Below are 15,952 nucleotides of genomic sequence, written 5' to 3' on the forward strand. Positions count from 1 at the left end.
GATAAACTGAAATCATGGTGAAATATTGAGTTTTACAAAACGAAACGTAACGGATATCCAACATCTTGCCCTCAGGAAATGTTCTTTCCATAGCGCCATAGATCAAAGATCAGATCACAGAGACAGTGAAAAAAAATGTCATGGATAGGGGTCGACGAACGTCAAGGCATTCTATTGGATAATGAAATTGATAGTTATGTCAAACTTCATGTTTTCTTGCGATCACTTTAGTGAAACAAAGGGAAGCTATATTTATATACACAGAGGAGATATGGGAGAGGCTTCGTGGCAGACAACAGATGACATATAAATGCCATCGTCAATATAGTACTTTGTGTAAGTACTGTGCAAGACAGTGCATCTGATATATTGTGGTGACTAAGTGTGAAGTGAATTATGATACCGCCACGCCTCCGAAACGGAAGTTCGTATTTAATTTAACTGTAGAGAAAGAATATACTTTCATCCCCCCCCCCAAAAAAAAATCGGGTCACAAAATATAATCTGAGAATAAGGTTTACGCCCCCCCCCCTCTCCAGCCCCGGATTCATATGTGTCCCAGTTTTGCAAATTAAAATTCTGGTCACTTTTAGGCTACCTCATCTTCCAGAAAGCGAACCGCACTTCCAAACGATACCTCTGGATCCGCTAGTGCTTCTGTATGGCATAGTTCTATACAATATACATATGTATACTGTTATCATTGGAAAAGAACCCGTCAAGGCACCCTTGCAAAACAACATCAAAGATAAACGGTTTTATTTATTTTTCTGTATGGCTTAGTTCTATAAAATAAATACATGGTGTTACTGTGGGTGAAGAACCCGTGAAGGGTGCAGTGCGTCCCGCGCATAGAGCACCCTGCGAAACACCACGTTAGAGGGAAGTGGTTTTAATTGTCCTTCTGCATATCAGTTCTATATAGTAAACTAGCAGCGTTCACCCCGCTTCGCTGCGGTCACCCCGGAACGCAATAAACCTTGTTAATTAGATAATTTTTACTTTTTCGCTTTCAAGTGATATGATAAAAACCATAGTAGATTCCAGTAAATGTTAACATTATATCGCCTGTCATTTATGTTAACCCGCCGAGTCACATGGTCATGCGGGTTGCATATAAATACGTTTATTTTTACCTATGATGAACTAATAACAAAGGATTTGTACGTATGGACACTTGAATGGTCAATTATCTCAAGACACTGGTAATTAAAAATTAAAGTGATATGATAAAAACCATCTAGGGTCCAAATCCTAATAACCCCCCAAAAATGAAAGAAATTGGTTCAGCCGTACTAGCGTGATGAGTTCACAAAGGATTTGTGCGTTCTCTTTTATATATATAGATTCATATAGTCATTGGCGCAAATCCCGAGAGGATGAGGGGGACATGTCACCAACCTTGGAACTACGGGGGACTGTCCAATCAATAATTCGATTTGAAATGTGTTTTGGGGGGATAAATGTGATGATTTGTGTCCGACTGCCACAAAGAAAAGTGAGATGAAATTGATGTCTCTTAACTTGTTTCATTTTAAAAAAAGAATCGTATTCTTTCATATTTCAAACTGAACTTCGTATCCTGGCGATTTTACGTAACATCAATCTGTATTAATTCAGCTCCCGTTATTTGGACACAAATTGCAACAAGTGTCAGAAAAGGATATGCGCCTCTCCTCGTGCTGGAAAATCGTCTCAGCAGCTGTAGATAGGGCATAAATCCCGAGGAAATGGGGGGCCTGTCCCCCCAATTTCATTACATTAAATTCGTCTTTAATTATTGTTAGTCTATTTATTTAATTCCTGTAACGATTCCTATAATGCTATTGAGATCATAATCATTTTTCTCAAATAATAGTATTCTTGCGTCATACATAATTGATTTTCTTTCTTCATAGTTTTGGGAAAGTCATTATTTAAGTTATTATAAAATAAGTGTTCTAAAATTTAATGCGATCTAAGTAGAAGCATACCAATTACAAATATGCATGTATTCAGATTTCAGTGATTTGTAATACTGATATGTACCACTATTTCATCTACATCGCCTGATATATAATATACAACATGTTCACCTCAGAAAGCAGATTCATCTGAGTCTCATCTGCCCGTTCGCCAAAAAAAAAAAAAAAAAAAAAAAAAAAGTCTGCCCGTCTTCCAATATTGAAGACAACTGTGCTCCCCAGTTTCTTTGGGAGCCACCCTTGCACCGCCACTGCACTTTATCCGATTGTACACTAATGGAATCTATGACTAAAAATAATGGGCATTCACTTTTGCCCAATTTCAATCCGACATTTTGTTCTGGAGTATGGCTGTTTTTGCATTTTTTCGAAAATTTTCGGGTAGTCATCGCTCCGAGGCATTTCTACACCCAGGTTGGTCTATACTTCTCTTTTTATCTTGGAGACAGGAATTAAATCTTCCAAAAGACAGACAGACAGACAGACACACACACACACACACACACACACACACACACACACATATATATATATATATATATATATATATATATATATATGTATATATATATATATATATATATATATATATATATATATATATATATATATATATATATATATATATAACGTAATCACGTTTGTATGAGCGCCCTCTTGGTAGACTTGTCCACCGCCCTCATTAGTAAGCCAGCACGGGCCTGGATCTTTGTGGATGTTTGTGATACTGTAGCATCCTTAGTTTGTAACAAAATTTCAACCTTTTTTATATTATTCTAAAAGTTACAAGAATGTAAAGATAAATAGTCCACTAAGTGTGTTCGTGTCACGTTATTTTTTTATTTTTACTCTAAGAGTGTCAAACACGAGTGTCCTCTAAATAAATCTTATCTACCCCACTCGGGGAGGGGGCTAGAAGATTCAAATGACACCAATGTACAATCACTTACCTCTGTTTCTTTTGTAGCTCCATCTCTGGATCACCCTTGGCCTCAATAATCTCTTCCAGTGACTGCTATCTTGATGTTTCCTATATAACACCAACGTGTCGTGATCTTAAATGGTACCACAAGCCAGTCGTTGAATTTCGATTGGGGATAATACTTCGACAGTAATTGCATTTTGAAGAAACACCATCATTTTCACGAGTGAAATGTTCCCATATATTCGACTTTCCCATTGTAAATACTTCCCGAAAATATCTCTTCTTGCAGTTATCTTATATAGTTCGAAACAAGCTCTGCGTTGGTAACTGATATAATGAACTCGGTTGGGTATTCCTCATAACGAACTAATACTTCTTCCACTAGGCCAATAAACATATCAGAAGTGTTGATATCGTAGGACACGTGTCCTTCCTCTAAACAACAATCTTTTATTGTTACCAAAATATTCAGTCACAGCGAATACGAAACCACGTACCGTATCAGCAAAGGCGAGTACGAGATACCTAAAAGCAGTCTCAAATAGCTATTACGATTAGAACACGCAGCATCAGCGAAATAAGATACTATTCAATTTCAGTCAGGGAGTAAAGCTTATCTGTATGTAATGATGCGTTTCTTTTCTTTTGTTTATAACTTCAATCAGACAGGGAAGGAAATGTTGCTCTTTCGCAACTTCAAATTTCTCTTCAGTTTCGTTTCGTCCCCTCGTGTTCCATCTCCTTCTGTTTCGATTTTTTTCGTTTTTCGAAAAATTTTTCGTTTTCCGAAACATTTTTCGTTTTTCGTTTCTCGAAAAATTTTTCGTAAATTTTTCGTTTTTCGTTTATCGAAAAATTTTTCGTTTTTCGTTTATCGAAAAATTTTTCGTTTTTCGTTTATCGAAAAATTTTTCGTTTTTCGTTTATCGAAAAATTTTTCGGTTTTCGTTTTTCGAAAAATTTTTCGTTTTTCGTTTTTCGTTTTTCGAAAAATTTTTCGTTTTTCGTTTTCGAAAAATCCATTTTTCGAGAAAGTATTTTTCGAAAAAATGTGGCCATCCCTACTCCTCACCTGAAACAATTGAGAAATGAAATTTTACACAGTGACTATCAACGGATAGCCACGCAGCTAATGCATACAAACATAAAATAATTGCTTCCTTTCTAGTTAGGCCACGAACTTTCCAATCCACCTCCATATAATAAAGTGAATACTGGAACCGGAAAGACAGTAGTAGATTTATAATGTACGATTACAATAGACAGACACAAAAATCATATTAAATCTGACTGTTTTCGCTCTACGAAAACTAATATTAAAACAAGAGTGGTAGATTTCTACTACTACGGTTTCAGTAGAGATTAGAATGGAGGTGAAATATATCCTAGAGACACTGAGTTGACTCCAATGAACTGCATGTCGGTATCTATTAGGCTCCTTTTTTTTTTTTTTTTTTTTTTTTCACTATGGCGATCCGAATTGAAACCAGATAGCGTTGATTTTCAACATTTCAGGTTTGAATAGAGAGATAAAGAAATCGAATTGAAACTTATTCTCGGGACGTGTAAGTCATATCAGAAAAACTATTTCTCGCTGTGTTTTACCATCTATGAAAGTTAATGTTGAAACTGGAAGTGACGTTATTACAGAGATTAGAGTGGTGTTGAAATATTTTCTTTAAATCGATTTAAAAAAAAAGTTTCTTTTACTGATTTTGTTCTATTTAGATCAGTATTAAAACTGTAAGTTTTAGAGAATTTCTATCACTTCTGGCTTTAGGGTGATGAAGAACTATATTTTTATGTCACTTAATCGATTACAGAAAATCACTTCTCGCTATCTATTACCGACACATTGAAACCGTTGGGGGCCGCTGTGGCTCAGTGGTAGAGCGTTCGCCTCTGGTGCTTGGGGTCCCGGGTTCGATCCCAGTCCCCGCCAAGTGAACTTTGTGGTGGACAAACACCATATGCGTGGGTTTTCTCGGGGTTCTCCCGTTTCCTCCCACTCCTCATTCCACCATTTCATTCATTACTCATCATCACCGTCTCCTTTAGCCTAACCGGCATAAACGCGGGGCGTAAAACCCAAAAGATTTCATTTTCATTTTTTTGAAACCGTTAATGGTTGATTTCGGCCTGAATCAAAGATTAGGATGGGTTATAATCTTAGAAGGCTAAATCGATTCCCAAACTCTAAGTTTCCTGGCTACATGTCCTGCCCATCTAAGCCTCCTAGACTTGATTACCCTAAGAATGTTCGGTTGATTCGCTTTCTTACCGTTTTTGCTCTGTGTAGATCAGTATTGAAAACTGAAATTGTAGTGGATTTGTACCACTTCCGATTTTAGTAGAGGCTTTAGAATGGGAATGAAATATATATTCTTGGGTCACTTAATCGATTACAGAAGATCGCTTCTATTTATGTTACCATTTTTTCTATATGGTGATCAGCGATAAACGATTAAAATATAGCCTATTTTTGTTACGCTGAGTCGATTAAAAAAAAAAAAAAAAACTCGCTATCTAACACTGTTTTTGCTCTGATTCCTGTTTGGAGACGAACATAGCCGTTCTATAAGATTTCCGAAACTTCATCCTAGCTTATTTGGAAGTCGAGTAATTACGCACTGGAATTCTAATATCTGGTTTTAGCACTATCTTGAGAAACGCCAAAAAAAAAAAAAAAAAAAAAAAGCCTGCTCTAATAAATATCCTTAATGAACGTTGAAGATTTTCTTGTTGAAATATGACAATTTTCATTTTTGCGCGGGTATATTCCAAGAAGGATCGAAGTATGAGAATGTAGTGTAAAAGCAATAGCATTTTTACATTGACCTTCATAATACTCAGTGATAACCATATGTGCTTTGTTTACCATTTTTCAGTCATTCAGTAATATCTACATAATCTATTTATAATGACAGTTGGTCAAGTTCCCATTCTTATCAGCAGTAATCAAGGTGCGTACTCTCACAACTGTCAAGGTCTACAGTGTGAATAATAGATATCATGTTTTGTTCTTTTGACACCTGCAACAGGAGTCGTGAGAAAGCAGCCTGATGTCGTCTTCAATAATCCTTATAAAATGGCTGTCAGAATTCTTGAAGAGCATCATTTGCGTTCAGCATAGCAAACAAACTTTGAGCTAACATGAAGCTTCCTTTTCTGCTGGCATTTCTTACCTTCACCGTAGCAGGGTCGGCTGAAGGAAGAAACTTAGTATGTTACTTCGGCAGTTGGGCTGTATATCGACCAGAAGGCGGGAAATACGACGTTGAGAACATTGATCCTTTCTTGTGCACTCACATTATCTATGGCTTCGCTGGACTCAACCAGGGCATCATGACTGCTCTCGATGCATGGAACGATCTACCTGAGAACTGGGGAAGAGGAGCGTACACTCGATTTACAGGATTGAAGAAGCAGAATCCTCTTTTGAAAACCATTTTGGCTATTGGTGGATGGAACGAAGGATCTCCCAAATATTCAAGCATGGTAGCAACTGGGGAGAGCCGACAGACCTTCATCAGAAATGCTGTGACGTTCCTGAAGAAATATGACTTCGATGGTTTGGACATTGATTGGGAGTACCCGACAGCAAGAGGAGGAAAGGAAGAAGATCGAGAGAATCATGCCCTTTTATTACAAGAACTAAAAGCAGCTTTTGCACCAGAAGGTCTCTTATTGACTGCAGCTGTCTCGGCTGGCAAAGGAATGATTGACTCCGCCTACGATGTACCAAAAATATCACAATCCTTAGATTTTATCAACATCATGGCCTACGATTTCCATGGAGCCTTTGATGGAGTAACAGGCCATAATTCACCATTGTATGGTAGTCCAGAGGATGTAGGAAACAATACATATTACAATTCAAACTTCAGTGTTCATTATTGGATCAGCAAAGGAGCTCCACCTGAGAAGCTTAACCTGGGAATTCCTTTATATGGTCGGTGTTTCACCCTCGATGACCCCAGCGACAATGGAATTGGAGCCCCTGGATCCAAACCATGTACAGCTGGACCTTATACTAGGGAAGCTGGTTTTCTAGGATACAACGAGATCTGTGACCTACTGGGAGATGGTGGATGGACCATTGTGAGGGACGAAAATTACCAAGTTCCGTATACCTACAAGGGGGACCAATGGATTGGTTATGATGATGTGGAGTCAGTAGAATTAAAGTCTAACTACGTGAATAAAATGAACCTTGGAGGTGCTATGGTGTGGTCACTAGAGACAGATGACTTCCGCGGTAACTGTGGAGACAAGAATCCATTGTTGAACACGATTAGCAGGATTGTTGTCGGAGAAGTTCCAAGACCTTCTACAACAACTGCAGATCCTTCTAAAACAACTACCAGAGCACCGACGCCATCTACAACAACGGCAGATCCTTCCAAAACAACTACTGGAACACCAACACCGGCACCTAGTGAGATCTGCAAACAGGAAGGCTTAAATGCTGATCCAAACGACTGCAGCAAGTATTATTATTGTGCCAATCGTGGAGGAGAATGGGTATTAACCCATTACAATTGTGCAGCAGGGACTGTTTTTGATCCTGAAGGTAAAATTTGCACTTGGCCTGACCAAGTACCTGGGTGCAACTTGAAGTAACATGTTACAAATTTTAGTTTTCTGTACTGAAAAATGAGATGATGATTTGATGTAGTAAATGATACGGAATTTTAGATATACATATTAAAGTTGCGTAATAAATGCTGATGTTAGATGTTTAAATACATTTGTTGTTATATACTTTATAATTCTGAAATCAAGCAACATATATTTCGAGAAACATGTAAATTGTTATTTTACATTACTTTTGTAATCTAAGAGCATTAAATGGAAGTGAAATCTTTAGCTTTAGGACTCATTGTTTTACTCTGTAGTCTATAGTTGAGAAATGATTGAGGAAAATGAGTAATCGTGAAAGTGCTGGTAGGGTAAGAATGTGGTAAGGAGAACAGAGAGCTCCGAGAAAACCCACGGATAAGATGTCTACTAAATTCTTATAGCCTGGGATCAAGTCAAAGACCAGAGATGACGCTTAAGCACTGAACCACCGGATGTAGCTATAAGAGAGTTAATTTAACTTAATTGGCGACATCTTTCTTATATTCAGGGGCATAGGCAGTGGCGTATTTACGATTTTGTTTCGGGGAGGCTTTGCCTGGAAATGTGAAAATTCTGCAAGATATTTCATTTACTTTACTATAGTAAGATTTCGGAAGGGGGGGCTTAAGCCCGGAAGCCCTCCTTAAATACGCCACTGGACATAGGAAGTGAAGAGAAATTAATCATCCAATATCATCTTCTTTCTTCTGACCATGTACCATCAAAATTGTACAACTGTCCTTGTTACACTTTCAGTCTATGGAATTAAGAATTAATATTTCTGGGCTTTCGTCATGTGAAGTCAGTTTAGTCCGTCACGTATGAGGGATGGCGTTCCTCGGCGACCACATTATCTTTGGAAGTGGAGGAAGAAAGGAAACAGCCTGAGACTTCGTTAGATAGCGTTCCTGCATTTGCCTGCTGTAAATGAGGAAAACCGAAGAATGACCTCACTCAAAATAGCTGGCCTGAAAAAGGTTTCACGTCTTTTCGACTGAGTTTCTCCAGAAATTTTCCAATTTATGCTATGGATAAGTATGGGAGTCTTATAGAACGACCATGCCTGCCTGTCTCTGTTGATAGGTACCAGAACAAAAACTTTAAGAGATAACGAGAAACGGTCTTCTGGAAACTATTCGACATCCCAAGAATAGGTTCCTTCTTCCTTAACATTTAGACGACGAAGGGATTTAAATGCCGCAGCCCATTTTATACGGCGCCATTTTAAGCGTTTTCGTAAGAGTTTACAAACAAGTCCATATCTTCACCCCTATTTATCCTAGGAACATGGTTCATACCTCATTCTCTTCAGAATGAAGCTGGCTTTCAAATGGTACCACTTGCATGCTCGTACGATATACCAGGAGAGGCGAAAATGATGTTAAAAGGAAAATTTCGGGGGGTATTTTTTCCCCACACTTTGGGCCCCTCTGAAACGGCCCTGTGTGAACGTAGATTTCTCAAAAAAATCTTATAAATAGTACTTGGTATACTGAATGTGTGTGCGAAATTTCAAGTTTATATCTTGAATACTAAGGGCGGGAGAAATTTTATGAAGAATTCCCACAATGCCCCAAATTACCGCAAAACACCATGATCTCAGGTAAAAAATTTCCTGAGACATCTCTATTTACCCTAGAATTATAATCCGCCAATCATTCTCTTCAGAATAGAACTGCCTTTCAGGCGGTACCATTCACATGTCTCCATCATGTATCTAAGGCGGGAAAATCCCGAAGAAAGGGATTTTTTCGGTCTAAATATCCCTTTCTTCAACTTTTAGCCCCTGTGGACTCCCCCTGTTTTAACGCAGAGATCTGAAAAAAATCTGATAAATACTACTAAGTGGGCTGAATGTTTATGCACAATTTCAATCTTCTAGGTGCAAAAGTAAGCCTGCCAAAAATATATATATACCGACAATGTACCATATTCCCGTATACAGAGGGATATTTTTGAAAATTCCCTGAGACATCCCTAATTACCCTAGAATCATGGTTTGCACATCATTTTCTTCAGAATGGAACTGCCTTTCAGGCGGTACCATTCACATGACTCCATCATGTATTTAAGATGGGAAAATCCTGAAGAAAAGGATTTTTTGATAAAAATATCCCTTTTTTCAAATTTTTGCCTCTCTAGATCCCCCCCTGTTTTAACGCAGAAATCTAAAAAAAAATATATGTTAAATACTACTTGGTGGAGTGAATGTTTGTGCAGAATTTCAATCTTCTACGTGCAAAAATAAGCCCGCCAAAAAATAATGAACATAGACTTAATAAAAGAAAATATATATTTGAGAATTATGACATCATCACCTCCTATGTCTCGACGCAGGAAGGTGTGAAACCATACGTAAGGTCTTCTACAATGCCTCTGGACTTGAAAAACAAAAATAACCCGGACGAAAAAGCTCAAATAGGAGAGTTATAACGCAATGTACCATGAAACACCCAAAGGGATAGAGTGTGGACTGTCTGGACAGAAACACTCACACACACACTTTTTTCCTTATCTCATCAACATCATTGGTAATAAACACCTCGAAGTGTAAGCTGAGTTCCTCACAAGAGAAACAATCTCCTCGTGTCAGCAGAAATAATTAATAAGCAAGCGGTCACAAAAGTCAACGTGAAAAAATGAAAAATAAATAAATAAATAAATAAATAAATAAAGGGAGGAAAAGTAACCAATTTTTTGGTTTGTTTGGGTTACAACTGGTGAACCATTTTTCTGTCACGTGGTCCTTTGATCGTTTTAGAAAACACAAATGCTAGCAGCGGAAGGTTTGATGTAGGATAGCCAGTGCTACATTAGTTATTGGTCTGAATAATTTTTTTTGGTCGAAAAGGACCAAACCGTATATTCAGCCAAAATCGCTATTGGTCGAAAACGACCAAGTTCGTCGTGTAAAGGTTAATCCTCTTTGGCTAAGCGGTTAGCGTACTCGCTTTTGGCAAAGGAGACCCGGGTTCGATTCCCGGTGGGAGCTCACGTGATTCTGATTCCACGTTAATGAGTAGGTCCACGTCTCATAGCCTGACTGCTGAACGGGACGTAAAACTCAAAATCAACTCAACTTAATCCTCTATTCAAATCAGAAGTGGTAGAAATCAACCATTTTAAGTTTCAACGTTGTTCGTCGTAAAGAGCGAAGGCAGTAATATGGAAATCAAAAAGCTGTTTTCTGCAATTGACTCAGAGTCCCAAAAATAGATTCTGTCTCCACATTTATCTCTTTACTAAAATTGAAAGTGGTACAAACCCACTACAGCTTCTGGTTTCAAAAGTGGTATCCATAGACGAAGAACGATAAGAGAGCGATAAGTGACTCTTTGATATAGCGTCAGTGTCCCAAGAATAACATTTTAATTTCAGCTGTTCTTCTAAAGATCTGAAGTAGTAAACACTAGTACACTTTGTTCTTGTATAGTAATAATTCTAAGAGATAACGAGAAACCGTTTTTCCTTCCCTGACATTGTCTCTCATAGTTTGGAAGTCGATCGTAGTTTCGACAGTGTAAAACGCAGGTCACTTGTTAGTGACTTTTAACTGTTAGATCAGTTTGAAATACATTTTAATTGACGTAGAAAGAACTAATTCTCGTGTGACTAGCTTATCATGAATTACATTTAAATTGGTCAACCTATTCCCACGGTATTAGCACAATATAAATGAACGGTATGAAAACAGTTTTGTTTCCTAGTATACAGGATAAGTTTTTTAAACTTGAGATTGCAAAATATCTGGAGAAATTGGACGAAGAAATGTTCAAATAAAAAGGGCTATCTGGTTGCAATGATGTGAACAGACTTGAGGGGAGATGGCTGAAATTCAGCTCATATGCAGCTCAACTGTAGTTTCTATATTCCAAAAGCAAATTATTGTCCTAAAATGGATGGAACATAGCCTGAAAGCACGAAACATTAACATTCCCACTCCACCCTCTGACATGGGGGGCGCGGTGGCTCAGTGGTAGAGCGTTTACTTCCGGTGCTTGGGGTCCCTGGTTCGTTCCCAGCTCGCGCCGTGTGGACTTTGTGGTGGACAAACACCGTGCTCGTGGGTTTTCTCGGGGTTCTTCCGTTTCCTCCCACTTTCTTCATTTCACTCATTTCTCATTATCACCGTCTCCTTTAGCCTAACCAGCATAACTGTGGGACGTTAAACTTAAAGGTTTAATTTTTTTCCACCCTCAGACGGGGCGAAGGAACTACGGGAGAGGCTCCTTTCCCATAGACAGTTAATCCAATTAAACTTATGTTAACATACTTCGTGAGTTAACACGAAAAACAAATTAATTTTGGCAAAGGGCAAACAGAGGCGCGAAAATTGAATTAGTAATCAACATTATCGGTTTACAGGAAAAGTACAAAAATGCATGTTTTTATAAATAAACAACATTTCATTTTTTTAATTATACAGGGTGGCCCAAAAGTAGGTATACACCCCTGCATTTATCACGTATAACATTCTAGTTTAAGAGTTTATTTGCTTCGGCTCTTCCAAACTTAAGATATAAGTAAAAACACTTTAAGAACAAATAATAAAGAAACTAAGTCTACCTGATGAATTACAATAAGAAATGATATTGAATGCAGTGAGCTGATCAGTACGGTACTGTATACGTACTTTTGGGCCACCCTATATATTTCAATAGTACTTAGTAAGATCTTTAAAATAATTGATATACACCCTCCATTCCAAAAGAAACCGAACTTTTGAAAACAAATAATACCACTAGTGCCATCTGTTGTAATATTTTACCGGTAGATGGCGTAGTCCCTCATTGACAACTGGTATAAATGTCATGACATTTGGATGCACGGCAACAAAGTTATTGCGTTTCAACTGTCAGTGTGTTGTGTACATCGGTCGGAAAATGAGTTTCAAACAACGAGCTGCAATTGAGTTTTGTGTTAAACTGGGTAAAACTTTTAATGAAACGCACCAAATGCTACAAAATGCATATGGTGATGAGTGTCTATCCCGTACGCAAGTTTACGAGTGGTTCAGGCGATTCAAATCGGGTAGAGAGACGCTGGATGATGACGAAAGATCAGGCCGTCCCAGAACCGGATTATCGGAAGAAAACATCGAAAAAGTGCGTGAATTCATCAAACATAACAAAAAATCGTCGGTGAAAGTTATTGAAATGGAATTAGGCATTCCTCAAACAACCGCATACCACATTTTGACCGAAGTTTTGGGCCTTAAGAAGGTTAATTCGCGGTTTGTACCACACAAACTCACCGAAGACCAAAAAGTTGATCGAATTGCGCATTGCAAAGACATCGTTAAAAGTGCTCGGCAGGATCGAAACTTCTTGAAATCGATTGTAACTGGTGACGAGACGTGGTGTTTTGAATATGAGCCCGAAACAAAGCGGCAAAGTGCTGAATGGAGAGCGCCGGATGAAGGAACACCCAAAAAAAAGTCGCTTGGTGAAGTCAAAAGTTAAGGTGATGCTGACTTGTTTTTACAATTCAAAAGGAATTATCCACAAAGAATTTGTTCAGCCCGGCCAGACAGTCACTGGAGAGTTTTACTTGGGCGTCATGAAGCGTTTGCTGGCAAGAATTCGTCGTATTCGGCGCGAATATCGCGAAATCGGCAGTTGGACTCTTTTGGACGACAATGCACCATCACATCGTTCGCGACTTGTAACTGAATTTTGGTCAAAAATCACATTATTCGGTTGCATCATCCGCCCTATTCACCAGATCTCGCTCCGTGCGATTTCTATCTGTTCCCGAAACTGCATTTGGCGATGAAAGGAAAGTGGCACGCATCGATTGATGCCATTGAGAAGGCGACGACCGCCGTCCTAAAGACCATTCCAATAAAGGACATGGAGAAGTCGTTTGACAACTTGTTGGAGCGTGCAAATATGTGTATCGATGCAGAAGGGGAATACATTGATTAATAAAAATGATTTGTTCCAAAATGTACATTGCTTTTTTGTTTTTTTTTAAAACGTTCGGTTTCTTTTGGAATGGAGGGTGTATATTATGTAACTTGCTTATCTTTAGCTAAATGTTCGTAAATGCACATACACCCTGCAGTGTATTTACAATCAATTTTTTAGTTTGCATACTATAAATCATGAAATGCTAAAACTGTTTGAAATAAAGGATGTAGGCTACTATATTTTAATACATCCATCGATCGATTAATATTTTAAATTTTCGGTATCCAATATTTCAATATATTTGAAAATTCCTGTTTTGATACAAGTATTTGGTGTATTTTTTGAAATTCCCGTATTCGATATTATTCAAAATATCGATAGTTTAGATATATTTGATGTTTCGATTTATTAATAGTTTCATATTTTTATATTTTGATGCATTGATAGTTCTAATCTTTGATCGATGTTCGATATTTAGATATTTTTGATATATCGGTATTTTCGATATTTTTATATATTGATATATCGATAATTTTATTATTTTTAATATATCGAAAGCTCTGCTATTTTTATGTCGATACATCGATACTTTGGATATTTTATCGATATGGACTTTCGAATTTCGATAGTTTGTCGATAACTATTTTGATTTGTCGATAGTTTTGATGCTTTTGGTATTTATGTATATGGATAGTTTTGATCTTGAATCGATGTTGTTTTTCAATATATATAGGGTCTATATATATATATATATATATATATATATATATATATATATATATATATATATATATATATATATATATATATATACAGTATATGAGTTTCGATATTTTATCGATATGCAAGTTCTGATATCACACAGCCCGATACTCACCTATACTTCCGTATGTACACCTATAGAAGTTTTATTATCACTACTGGAGCTTTAGAAGAGAAACATTAGTTGGTTAATTTGGGGTTTAGTGTCCCCTTCAGCAGCGAGGCTAACGTAGGATTCAAACCACAAGAGTCCTGCCAGTAATCAAACCTGAGTCTCTCGCGGCGAAGACGCGTCGCTAACCATATAGCCAGAAGGGAGGTCAGAAGGAACATTAGTGATAACGTACCTCTCACATAATGAAGTTTCTTACCTTGACTTGAATAAATATGCATGTTAAAATGATAAAAATGCTTTGCTACAGTTACTCTTCTTGATAATCTAGAAACATGTTCCTTTTATCTAATAACCTGTTCTGGCTATTTCGTATTGGTCTCAAGTAAAGAAGAATTAGTGGTATATTCAGGTCGTTTTCTGGCTAAAAATAACTGCTTTGTTTAACAGATTCAGCGTTTAGGTTTTCAGTTTATACTATACTAGCAGTGGCGTGTGTAGGGGAGGGGTTATCAGACTCAAGTCCTCCGAAATAAATTTTGTTATATGCACAACTTCATTAAAATTTGTCGGCACCCAATAGAGACCTGCACAGGCCGGGCCTGGCCTGGGCGGGCCGACTCTGTTATTTCTTTGGGCCGGGCCGGGCTTGGGCACTGACACTGATTTCTCTTCGGTCGATTAATAGCAATTCTTAAATAACTATTGACTTTCGTTAAACAATAATTGGAATAAAGCCAAACGTTGAAGAAGTGTGCCCGTGAAAAATGTTACAAATAATGCAATAGCTATTTACAGTTTGTGTTGCTTAGCGGCTCCACTTTCACTATAGAGGATTGCAGGCATTGCGCGGTAAATTGAGCTCTGACCTTGACCTTCACTGAACCCAAAATATGACAAGAAGGGGTGGGAAAGTTTTGCCTGTCGCTAAACAATATTGTCATCTTCATTTTATGCTAAAATTCAATTAGGTTAGATTTTTGTTATGGGAAATGGAGTTTTTGTTCTCTTGATGACAGGCAAAGTTCTAGGAGGCAATGGTACCATTCGGGAGGCAAGCGTCAGGTTGTGAACCAGAGTTTAGAAAATGTTTCTGAGGGTTAGGTCAAGTTTAATACTAAATTTTGAGAAAGATTGGGGCTCGAGCTAGATTTTTTTTTAATTGATCGGGCCGGGTTCGGGCCAAAAACTTTTAAAATTTGTCGAACCCGGGGCCGGGCTTGGGCCAAGAATTTTCAAAAACTTATCGGGCCGGGCCGGGCTCGGGCCGAAAATCTCCAAAACTTTTCGGGACCGGGCTGGGCCGGGTCTAGGTACGTACATTCGGACTGGATTGGGCTTGGGCCGAAAAATTCGGCCCGTGCATGTGTCTAGCGCTCATAAGGAAAAATGTAAGTCATTATTCACGTATTGTTCATAGCCCTCCCGAAATAAAACCGTAAATACGCCACTGTATACTGGTATTACAAGGAAGTCATATAAGAGAAAGGATTGCTCATATAACTTAAAAAGTACATTAATCTTTCCAGGTCTAAGGAGATGAGGGTTTGGGGAGTTGAAATAAGCAGCAGTAAGACAATTCAATATCAATGTAAACCAGTTAATTGGGTCGCTTATGAGACAAGATTTGCTTCTGTCACACCTCAGGAAGCTG

General features: G+C 38.0%; 2 protein-coding genes across 6 annotated transcripts in view; both read left to right on the forward strand.

Moving 5' to 3' along the window:
- The window catches only part of LOC145684150 (uncharacterized), a 183,169-nt gene that overhangs the window by 37,204 nt on the left and 130,013 nt on the right, over window positions 1-15,952 (forward strand). The window lies entirely within an intron of this gene.
- Window positions 5,981-7,635, forward strand: LOC145684149 (chitinase-3-like protein 1). The gene has a single exon (XM_081756099.1). The coding sequence runs from the start codon at window positions 6,043-6,045 to the stop codon at window positions 7,510-7,512; it is 1,470 nt and encodes a 489-aa protein (XP_081612225.1). The 5' UTR covers window positions 5,981-6,042; the 3' UTR covers window positions 7,513-7,635.

The sequence above is a fragment of the Thermobia domestica genome, chromosome 4 (assembly GCF_964235325.1).
Source record: "Thermobia domestica chromosome 4, izTheDome1.hap1.1, whole genome shotgun sequence".
NCBI lineage: Eukaryota > Metazoa > Arthropoda > Insecta > Zygentoma > Lepismatidae > Thermobia > Thermobia domestica.